Consider the following 12162-nt stretch of genomic DNA (forward strand, 5'->3'; position numbering starts at 1 on the left):
TGTAACCTAAATCGAATGAAAAATAAAATAATACGTGGATACAAACATAACATAATCGAAGATAATGAATTAGTAAACAAGGATTTAACATTAATATCATAAATCGGTTATGAAGATCTTAGAGAGAGAAAATCATGAATAATGATGAATATTTGAAAAGATGATACATAGATGAAATCGATTATAATGAAAATCATAAATATCTTTCAAGATGATGATGAAAAACATTAGGAAGAAAGATTAAAATGGTTGCTTTAACCTCAGAAGCAACTGTTGATCTTAACAATGGTTCGAACCTGAATCTTTGATGATGGAAATCAAAATATGATGGAGTTTTCATTTAGTCTAATGAAGATGAAGCAGATTTCGAGACTCAAAAATGGAGGTTGAATAGATGATTCGGTTTTAGAGAGAGAAAAGTAACAGGTTTCCGTTTTGGAGAAGAATGAAGATAATGGTTGCTTTTAATAGAATCGTGATTGGAGAGAGAAGCTGAGAGATAAAAATGGAAACGGATATTTGGGGATTTTGAAGGAAATTCAATTTTTATATATAAGGAATGTTAGTTTAGGTATTATGATTTAATATGTATCTAGGGATTTGTGTTTCCTCTCGAGATGGAGATACACATGGACTAGATATCCATTTACATTAATATTTTGGTTTACAAACCCATTTTGGGATTAGAGAGGACTAAATGTGTTGTTAAGGGTAGGTTTTTGGACTATAAATCTAAAATTTCTTAATTTTATTTTGAAAAATATTTATAGGAAGGGTAGTTATGACATTTACGAGTCATATTTGAATTTATAAAAAATAGAGGGCCAAAAAGTAAACTGATCACAAAATAGGGGGCCAAAAAAAAACGAGTAACTCTTCTTTTAAATGATTTGAATTTAATTATAATTATGTGTTTATCAGTCAAATATACCTCTCATTTAAACTTTCTTCTCAAAAGATTATGTAGGAAAATTATCCTAAATTTGAGGTCTTTTTTGAAGATACATTTCATCATGTCACTTGAGTCATAATGACATCATAAGTCAATGATACCTCATAGAGGTGAAATAAATACATAGCTATTATAAAACAACTTTTTTTTTGTTAAGATTATTATAAAACAACTTGATGTGTCATGAGAAACACCCCAAGCTAGAAAAATCATTCAGACAACAAACCATATACATTAGATGAACACCCTGATAGAGGATACTTCCCATTCGAAAATTTTGCATTCGGCTAAAAACCGACCTATGACCTCTAAGAGGAGGTGGGTAAATTGTCTGAGAGCCCGTTCATCAGTTTAGATATTCACATTAAACTCAAAACCAAAGCTGCTCAAAGATGTATTTATTCAAAACTTAGCCAACTAATTAGTTTGAAGATTTGAAATCGGTACAATCAGAGACGATAGTTGAACTTTAAATTGCGGGAGACTGGGTCAGAAATACCCCCATAAACTAAATAAACTATAAAGGGTTGCTTTGATCACTACCAACATTTATTAATTTGATTTATTAGTAATATTGATATTAAATTTAGTATTTGCTTGCACGTCCTTTTTAAAATAAATAAATTAAAAATAAAATAACTATAAACCAACTACCTCTCTGTCATCACATCATACTTATAACTCTAGGCTGATGTAATTGCTCTCCACATTTCATCTCCTTCTTCCCCTTTCTCTCTCTCTCTATTTCTTAATCATCATAAACTTCTCTCACATCATCTTCATCACTTAAAGTTCTTATCCATGAAACCTCCAAATAAAGGGTTAGTATACTTAATTACTATAATTAATGTTAATTTTAGTTTAAATCTCATTAATTTTGTTTAATTTTGGTTTGGTTTATACTTTGTATGATGATTAGTAAGAGAGCAATACAGAAGAGGGTGGTGTCTTTACCAATCGGAGAACTTAATAAAGGGGAAGGAACTCCACCTAAGGATTCTTGGTCATGGAGGAAGTATGGTCAAAAACCCATCAAAGGTTCTCCTTATCCAAGGTAATTATAACTAATTAACGGTTTAATCGTAATTAACTAGTAAGTACTCTTAATTTCGAAAATAAATTTAAACATAGTTTAGCACATAATTGGTTATTTACTAAAATGGGCCAGATTTACTAGTGGTGTCATATGGTGGAGCCAAATTCAAATTCAAGTAGTTGTGTGAGGGAAGAAAATATTGTCATACATTTATAAAAAAGTGATGAAAAACATGAGCCACCTCCATCTCAAATGATTGTTTTCTTGTACAAAAATGCTATTTGGCTCGAGAATGGGAGCCGACCGCTGGTTGAAAGCTGATGTGGTCGGCTCCCATTGGTTGGGGTAAGTGGGAGCCGGACACATCAGCTTTCGGCCAGTGGTCGGCCCCCATTCTTGAGCCGAGCCAAGTAAAAATTTTATTTCTTGTATATGAAATAGATCAAGGGAGTTTGTAAGTTTGAGGGTGAGCTGTAAATGGAGAGTGCACTAGACTTGTAACTTTATATAGAGGGACTTGATGTGAAGCTCTATAAATTTTTCGTGACATTATTTTTTTTAATTCGTGCTTTTGTTGTTTATTCACCATTACATCTTAATATTCTGGTATTTCTGCATTTAAGTAGACTAATCACTTTATAAGTTGTTTTTTAGCCGTAACATTGAATTTTTCCCCCATTTTTAGTTAAATTAATCGATTTTGTTTTCAGGGGATATTATCGGTGTAGTAGCTCAAAAGGATGTCCGGCGCGAAAACAAGTAGAGAGAAGTAAGGCAAACCCGAGTACGCTAATGATAACATACGCATATGAACACAACCACAATCTGCCCCTGCCAGCAACTTCCAAGTACTCTAATTCCCCCGCCACATCCCCCTCCAACGAGGAAATGGCAGCCGATACCACCACCAACACTTCAGATTTAGTTGATGACACTACCAACAAATTGGAGCAAGAAGAAACAGAAGTTTATAAAACCCATCAAAATCTTGCAACTGATGAATCAATATTGATGTCAATGGACTATTTTGGATGGTTTTCGGACGTGGTTTCAACCTCAGAGAGAATACTCGAGAGCCCTATTAGTGCTGGAATAAGCATTGGTACAAATAGTATTAACAAAGAAAAGGCTGGTTTGGGGAAGTTGGCATTTCCAAGTATGAGAGAAGAAGATGAGTTGTTGTTTGCCGATCTTGGAGAACTGCCTGAATGTTCGGTGGTTTACCAAGGAGGGTTATACGAACGAGAGGAAGAACAAGGACAATGCAGTCTAAGGGCAGCTTCCTAGTGCATGAGTAGAGGTTAAGATTGTCTTCTTTCTTCACAAAATTCAGAGTAATGTCATTCACTATATGAATTCAGTAAGCTCGTCTACAGTACCACGATCTTGGTGTAGAATATTGTTTTTGTTACGTTTGTTTTTACCAACTTAATCATCATGTTTGTGTCCATTACTAGTGGTTAGGTGCGCTTGTCTACTCGAGGGCTGTCCTTTGTTGGTCTGGCCACCAGACTGAGTCGAAAAGTCCACCCTACTTGCGGTCCATTAGCCCAGGCTGAATATGACAGTTAGTCAGCCCCTCTAGCCAGTGTAATTTTGGTCAGCCTGTTTTATGAGTAGAGATAAATCATTGGAATCTTTTGAAATGCTGACAAAAATTATTCTGGAGATTGCAATTTTGAAAGCCCAAACAAGAATAATACAAACCAAAACAAACACCCACACATGAGATTTCGATCTGGTCTATCGAATGATAAAATTTTCAGGCCATGTCTGAAATAAATATGGAAAAAACAGTGCTTTCCTAGTTCCCCCACTCAACTCTAATCTTCTAGTTCATCACAACAAATGAATCCATTAAACAAGCTAATACTATTCATTTCTCCTAGTTCCATTTCTGATACCCTCATAAATATAACACAAAACAAAGTACAAGCTGCATAAGACATTTTAGTTCTCCAACACCGAAACCCTAAGTCGAGCAACACCCGACTCTTTTCAGAGCCGAAACATCATCTTTGATGTTTATTTTCTCACCTTTGGCTGGGACAGCTGAAGCAGATCCATCGTCACCAGTTTCGACTGCCTTCTTGCTCACAATACGGTAGATTTGAGTTAGGACTTCGGCAAATGCGTTTTCCACGTTTGAAGCTTCCAATGCAGAAGTCTCCATGAAATAGAGAGATTCGGTCTCAGCAAAGGATTTTCCATCTTCTGTAGAGACAGCCACAAGGTGACGTAAATCGGACTTGTTACCGATTAACATAACAACAATGTTAGGGTCCGTGTGGTTCCTCAACTCCTTCAACCATCTCTCCACGCTCTCAAATGTGGCGTGGCGAGTGACATCATACACCAATAGTGCACCAACGGCTCCTCGGTAGTATGCACTCGTAATTGCACGGTACCTATATTTCGGAAAAGGAAGAAAAACACAATACTGATAAATCCATTTGGCTCCAAGAAACAGAAAAGCAGTTAGATATTGCGTACAATCAGAGAACAAAAATATTGTGTACACTGAACCAAAGTATGAACCACGAGATGATCCTAACACAGGGTGCAACAGTCGCAGCGGTGAGTTAGGGTGTTTATGGCCCTAAGTCCCTAACACGGAGTGCAATTAAACAATAGATGTATATAGAAAATCCTCACATTGTACCTCCTCGTGTGACTAAGCGTATCTTACGAGAGTATGACTTTCCGATTACCCGACATGGCCAGAGATACTAAATACAATTATTCATGTAACATAGTTGAAAGCAGTCTGAAAGGCATGCAATCTTCATATAACGAAGATTCGGTTTGTTTTGTAATAGATCTTAGTCTGACTAAGAATTCAATTACGTGTAAATTACTTGTATAATATGGATTCTAACATACATTTCTAGGTTTAGTAAATTCAGATCTTAAAACAAGTCTGGTCAAATTAAGACTTATTTTTGGAGCCGAAATAGCACTATTGGAAAAGAAGACTAGTTATAGATCTAACCTTATTTGAAAGAAAAAAAAAATTAAAACTAAAAAGTATGCAGTCGTAAAAAAAAAAGGCACAGATGATCATATCTCATTTCAGATTATTCAGAAACATCCTAACTAAGACACAAACTGCCTAATTAATACAACTGTCTACTATAATTACAATAGCATACTTATATTTTTCTGCGGTGCCGGTGGCCAAAGTGTCGTGTTGTGGTGGAATGGCACGCTAACCAACTGCGGCATGTAAGATGTCAGTATCACGGGTCACTCCATGGCTGACGTGTCAGGCTGTGGTGGATGGGCATACTAGCGAACCGTGGCGTGTTAGACACACCAAGACAACGGCAAGCACGACTTTAAGGCGAGTCCTTCCATTCCACGCCCAGACTTCAAAGTTTGAGAACAAAGCGCCCATGGCAACGGCCCAGCCATTGTCGAGTCGTTCCTGTGGCATTTCTAGGCGTGGCGGGTTTGTGTCCGCTACGCCCATTCAGCAGCAGCAGCCAACAATCAACATGACACTTCAATTTATCTTTTTAAGTCTCAACATAGTGGCCTTTTGTTTCAACCCCAACACATTGGTCTCGTGCTTTGTTTGTTGAGAAGACGTTGGAGTCTTTTATAACTTTTAGCTCTTGCTTTATTTTTGTAGTCTTTTAGATGTGGGACTACATTACTAAGTGTCTAAGTTTACTACTTCGGTTTTTGTTTGCATCAATTCTCTTGACTAAGTTTACTACTTTAACCTCCACCCTCCATTACCTTGACTAAACCATGTGACATGGTTGTTAGTTTTTGTAACATAAATTTCTAACAAAAAAAACCAAATTCTTTGCCAATACCTCAGATGATTTTGGTAGGCCAGTAGACAAAGTAAAGAAACAGGAATGGAAATTACTCTCCATGATCAAACAACCCATCAAAATGAAATCTCCAAGAATTTAATCAAAAACCCATTCGAAATTTAAATAAGTGGATTTGTTTCAGGTGTGCTACGTGGAATCCATCCATTAATCCATTTAAATATTTAATGGATCCTTCACCAATTAACATTCTACATTTCTAACTAAACCTAGTCAAAATATTTAATTTGAACTCAAGAAGTTAAACTATTTTTTTCAAGTCAATATTTTTACTATTTTTCTAATTCTCATATAAATTAATGTATCAGTTTTTTTTAATCATTAAAATATTAAATTGTAACACCTGTGTGTAGTGTGCTCACCGATCGGGTCATGCACGGGTCGTTCTCGTGCCTGGCCCAATTCATTCCCACATTTGTGGCCGCACGGCCTGTGGCGGGGCGTGGTGCAGTCTCAAGGCTGGGGATAATGGGGTTGGAACCTCATAATCCCAGCCAGGCCACGCCCCGTTAGACCCGTTACAGGTCGCCACGAAACAGGTCGTTCCGTTCCATGTCGTGTTCTCTAACAAACAAACAGACACAGCCCATTGGCCACCACTACTCGTGCCACAATTGTGTTAAAGAACTTGGATTTATGCAATCAACTAAAGTACCAACGAGCTAACTATAAACCGCAGATTCTCCTAGTTGCAAACTTGTAATTCTTCCTTTCCGTGAGTGCCTAAACCAAAACATCAAATTTTATTTATTAAGGTCTCCGTGCATATCTTCTTACTAAACTTTCATGATTGCTAGAAGAAGATGAATCATATGAGTTCAACGAGCAAAACTTGAGAGGTGGTGTCTAAAGATGAAGCTGTACAATGTTTTACAGCCAGCATTCGAGAAACGGAGAACAAAAGCCTAAAACGGCTGAACCGACAATTTGAAACTGTGAGATTAGATCAGAACTTTTTTATTGTCAAGTATGGAATCAAGTTACTAACTTTGGATTATATACTCATTTTATAAGTTCAGCTGTTTCTTCCGATATCTGGAACTAATTCTTCACCTTTTAATTCTTTGAAATTGGGCAATTCTACTTGCCTCCTCCACCATTGAGCTACACTCAGGCAGTCAGGCTAATGGGCTAATCGTCCCAATTCTATCAAATGTATTAAGAAAGATTCACAATTTCATAAGCAAAAATTATACTGGTACTGATACTTATTTTTCTCTAAACCTAACTTATCTTATCGTTACAAGCGAGGCAGATCACTTTTTACTCCATCAAGTATAATGATCTAACAACCTATAAACCTAAACATGAACTTAAGTTGACATCTTTCCCAGAGAGGAAAATAGATATAAGAGGTAATAAATCATCAACATAAGAACAACAAGAATGGAATTGAACAAGTCAAATATGACCTAGAAAAAAGGGGGGCAAGCAAATCTAGTTCACTACAAAATTACTTTCCTTAGACATAGTCAGATTTCAATTAACCAAATCCATCTCTAGTATTTACCCTAAATCAATTTATTACTTACCCATCTAAAACAAATCAAGCAAACAAATACCCATACACAAAAAACTTTAGATCTCATCAAAATTTTGAATACCCAGATCAAGAAAGTGAAAAAAACAAAACTTTACCTTTCCTGGCCTGCTGTATCCCAAATCTGAGCTTTGATAACTTTACCATCAACATTCAAACTCCTAGTAGCAAACTCAACACCAATAGTAGATTTGGATTCAAGACTAAACTCATTTCTAGTGAATCTAGACAACAAATTAGACTTACCCACACCTGAATCTCCAATCAAAACAAGTTTAAAGAGATAATCATAGTCATCTTCAGCTTTATATGCACCCATATTATTAGTGTTAATGTTTAGCTTCTCTTCTTCTTCTTGTTCTGCAAAAAGGGTATGAGATTTGCAAAAGAAAAGAGAAGAGAAGAAATGGGTTGTTGGATTTGTTTTATGGGTATTCTGAATCTCTTTTTTCGTTTCAAGAAGGTTTTGGTCTCTTTGATGAGTTCAGAGACTATTATTATTGTCGGCTTTGTGAATACCAAAAGACCAATTTCAACTAGAGAGAGAGAGAAAAAGAGAGTTGATGAAAAATATGGGTAAGATCCAAGAGCGTGTTCTTTTCGAGTGTATATACAAAATGACTAAATTAGCCCCTTCCCACAAGTTAAATTACTCAACGGTAGTGGACTCCACTAGCATTCAGATCAGCTGTTGCCAGACTAGAGGGTGGGTCTATAGGCGCAGCCCTTTTCTCTTATAAGCGCTCCAATTGAGTCAACGACTCTAGTCAATGATGATTGACTGGCCTGCTCACTACGCACCCCATAGGGGTGAAACTAAAGACCGCGGGATGAACGAAATCCAAAAATTTGCTCTGGAGCGGCGTTTTCGGTTTTTTTTTTTGCACCACCTTATTTTCAGGCGGCTTTGTTGGTTACCGTTTAGTCCATAACAGTTACCGGCATAGTTTTTTCAAATTTTTAGCGGTTTCGGGCAGTTATTTTCGGTTCAGGGATGAGGAATTACACCTTTTTGGTGATTTCCTTTAGCTTTTCTATTTAAGTTGTTCCCTTTAGGGGTTCTCATTCTCGAGATTTAGTCTCTTCTCATTCGTTATTTTATCTTTGATTTGGTATCTCTCATCATCTATCATTTTAGCCCAATAATCCAAATGTCAATAGCTAACTTAGACTAACACACACACCCCACTTTATAAGTTTGATGATTGATTTGTAAGAAATAAGAAAACAAAAAGAACTAACTAAACTATCTAAGTGAGAGGTGAGAGATATCTAAGGTTATAAAGTTCACCGCATAATTTCACTTTATAAACAAGCACTTAATTACTTAAATCTCTTTTGTATTTACTCGGGATCCAATATAATGAACTATTTGGATTCCGGATGATATTCTGGATAAAACAATTTTATAATTACTAATTCTAATTGTCTTCCTTATAGAGATTCGGATTGCTTAACTATTATTCATCATCTAAAAAGCATACTCCATCTAACAACTTAACGAAAGTATGAAATATCTAATTATGAGGCATGAGTAATGGAAAGAAAATCCAATCCATATAGATAAACAATCAATAAACATTAAAGCACATCAAAGGATTTAATTAATCAAGAACAAGTATTATAAAGATCCAAAATGGGTTTCATTCACAACCTTAGATTGCTAAGTTAACTATACATGAAATCTAGAATAACATTCATTGACATTGTAAAATAAATGAAAATACTAAGAAATTAATGGAAAGAAATCACCAAGAATGTTCAAGATCCATATTCCCATGTATCTCCATTTTATCCAAGATTTGCTCCATTTGTGTTCAAGAATTGTACTCCAAGAATTCCAAGTAATAGCTATTTTATTGCACCCAAATAAGAAAAAGAAAGAGAAGGAAGAAATTAGATCTAGAAAGAAGTTGGAAAGAAGAGATGAAGAGGGTAAAGATGATAGAAGAATATGGAAGGAAGAAAAAGAAGACTATTAATGGAAGAAAGAATAGTGGTAGAGAAGAAGTAGTAGTAGAGAAAGATGGAAAAATAATGGATAACGTGGATTTAGTAGTAGAGAAGAGAGAAAGAAATAGATAAGAGGGGATTGAAAGAGGAGAGGGAGATAGAGAAGAGGGATTAGGTAAGAAGAGGTATTTGAGAGGGTTTGCAAGTCTAGGTTTTAATGGAGGAGTAAGTGTTATTATATAGGGTTTTGGTTTTGGTTGGGTTAAATGGTAAAAAGAATGAAAAGATAGGGTCACATTTGGAATTTATAAGGGCTTAAAATAGAAAAACCCTAAAACACAACCACATTAAGTCGGCGGCTGGGTATTAAAGGAGGGATGAAGGAGACACGTGTCAGCGTGTTAAAGCTCTTAGGGTTTGCTGGGAAACGGACGCTAGAGTGCTTCTCGGCCGAGCCATTATTAGTACGGCAGCAAACATGAACCGTGAGATGAAGGAGCTGGCTGGATCTGGGCGTTGGATGACTGGACATGTGTCGGCTGCTGGTAACTTGGCGCGGCATCAATGACAACCGTCAGATTATGGAAACGCGGAAGGTTGCGGCTGAGATTAAGACGTTGGCACGGGACCACTTAATTAAGCTGGGACGTGTTGTACCGAATCATGCCTTAAGGGTTCGATTCGATGCGTAGCGGAAATACGGGAATGGGATACACCCGCCTCTGCAGCGCGCCACGTGTTCCTCGGTGTACCGCGTGCCAGAACTATGCCCGAAGGTGTCCCACCAGTCAACATCCTTTGACTCAACTTTGACTTTGATTTATTCCTTCGTCCGGACTCCGATTTGACTTCCGTTTTCTCCTACGGACTCGTCTCAACCTCTACTTTTCAACCACGCACTGACCTTGGCCAAATTACCAGAATGTCCTTGACTCCAAATGACCAAAATACCCTTCATGCATCTTTTCTTCGTTTTTAACCGTTTTTCACATCTAACTCCGCAAAAGACACCTAATCAAGAAAACCAACCATTTTATTATAATAAAGACTCGAAACCGACTAACTTGGCTAAATTAAACGACTCAGATGGGGCATTTTCATGACCCATCAGAAGCAACAGATGCACAATTCCTTCAACAATTTGTGGTCCTAACTACTGAAGAAATTCAACCAGCAACGGTGGATGGGGATGATGTTCAACCCATTAATCTGGACTTAATGAAGAGTGGAGTAATTTGGATTCAATGTTCGAAAAGGGTGGAAATCGGGCAGGCAATGATTCGATTCTTGAAAGTTCTACATGGACCAAACAACTTGGACCCTAACAGAAGTCAAGGACAACACGTTTCTGATTCGTTTTGCCACGGCTTCGGAATTAGACTTAGATATCGATAGTGCACCGTGGGTCATACAAGAGGAACTTGTCCTCATTCAAAAATGCCGTGAAGACTTGGCCCCAAAGGATCACACTTTTGATACTGCTTGGTTTTGGACCCAATTTCACAGGATTCCTTTGAGTCATCTAAACAGTACTATCGTTAATCGGTTAGCAGGCACTATCGGAAACATCGTTGAAACTACAAAGGAAGAAGCGTTAAAGTGGAGTGTGTTTGGCAGAGTCAAACTGGAATACAATATACACAAATCTTTGCAACAAAGTGTTTATCTTCGCTTATCCAACCACAAAATTATTCTCATCGATATTCGTGTGGAGAAACTCCCTCGTTTCTGCATTTCATGCGGTCTTATGGGTCACACTATTAAATTCTGTCTTATTATTCTTGCTTATGGAGATTTACTCAAGTATAATATTTCTCAGGACCATAGAAACTTGGTCCTCAAAGAGATGGAACCAAAATATAAGGACTCCTTCCGAGTCCCATTCTCGAATAAGGGTCCGGCTAGGGAAATGGATTCTATTCGGATTAATCAGTTTAATAACCCTTCAGAATCTATTAATTTCGCCAATATTCACATTAATCCAGAATTTGAACCCGCTAACATATATGTCTCTAATAATTTTGGTGATTTGGTTTCACATCTTATTCAGGCAAAGCGTAGCAAAGTTTCATCTACAACAGGGACGACCGCTAAAGTTTCCTCCTACTCTTTCCAATAGGGGCAATTGCTACATCGTGGAGAATCATCTACCACAATAACAGTCTATCTTCGGTTGAACAAACACTAGAAGATATAAGGGACAAACGTGTGAAGAAACTACACAAGCGCTCATCTCGTCAAATGAGTAGTACCACATCACCTGAAAGGGCCGCGGCAGCCACAATGCCGATGGAATCATGAGTCTTTTTTCCTGAAACTGTCGGGGGTTGGGGAACACCCCGACAAGAGAAACTTTATCTCAGTTCCTTCACTCTATTAAACCTGATTTAGTTTTTTTTGTGAAACTAGAATAAGTTGTCTAGATAATCTTACTTTTTTCAATAAATTTGGCTTAACCCATCTTGTTATAGTCCCTTCCCAGGGCAGAAGTGGGGGCCTATTAATGTACTGGTCCGATAATATCAATGTTAGTATTAATTTTAGTTCTACTAATTTAATTCACTCTACTATCTCCTCTCCCTCTTCCTCTAAGCCCTGGGAGTTGTTTTGTGTTTATGGTCCCCCTAGGGTTCAAGATAGAAAAACTTTTTGGGGCAATTTTTATGTCGCATTCAGAACATAACTTCTCCAATTTGATGTATTGGAGATCTAAATGCACTCAGTTCGACCCAAGATAAATGGGGAGGTTCTAATTATATTCTTTTTCTATCCCGTTTTCAGGATTTTATACGCGACGCTCAACTTATGGATCTAGGCTTCCATGGCCCAGGCTACA

The 12162-nt window shown here is 37.2% G+C and overlaps 2 protein-coding genes across 2 annotated transcripts; one reads left to right on the forward strand and one right to left on the reverse strand.

Moving 5' to 3' along the window:
* Window positions 1–1648: 1648 nt before the first annotated feature.
* On the forward strand, window positions 1649–3423 carry LOC147556171 (putative WRKY transcription factor 65). Its single transcript, XM_086663959.1, has 3 exons — window positions 1649–1773; window positions 1872–2006; window positions 2699–3423. The coding sequence occupies exons 1-3, from the start codon at window positions 1754–1756 to the stop codon at window positions 3273–3275; spliced, it is 732 nt and encodes a 243-aa protein (XP_086520085.1). The 5' UTR covers window positions 1649–1753; the 3' UTR covers window positions 3276–3423.
* Window positions 3424–3739: 316 nt separating this feature from the next.
* LOC147556172 (ras-related protein RIC2) lies at window positions 3740–8063 on the reverse strand. The gene is made up of 2 exons (XM_086663960.1): window positions 7472–8063; window positions 3740–4396 (listed from the first exon to the last, which is right to left on the reverse strand). Exons 1-2 carry the CDS (start codon window positions 7690–7692, stop codon window positions 3961–3963), a joined length of 657 nt encoding a protein of 218 aa, XP_086520086.1. The 5' UTR covers window positions 7693–8063; the 3' UTR covers window positions 3740–3960.
* Between the last annotated feature and the right edge of the window lie 4099 nt (window positions 8064–12162).

The sequence above is a fragment of the Eschscholzia californica genome, unplaced genomic scaffold (genome assembly GCF_041429995.1).
Source record: "Eschscholzia californica isolate CP2 unplaced genomic scaffold, dmEscCali1.0.p SCAF_2, whole genome shotgun sequence".
In the NCBI taxonomy this organism is placed as follows: domain Eukaryota; kingdom Viridiplantae; phylum Streptophyta; class Magnoliopsida; order Ranunculales; family Papaveraceae; genus Eschscholzia; species Eschscholzia californica.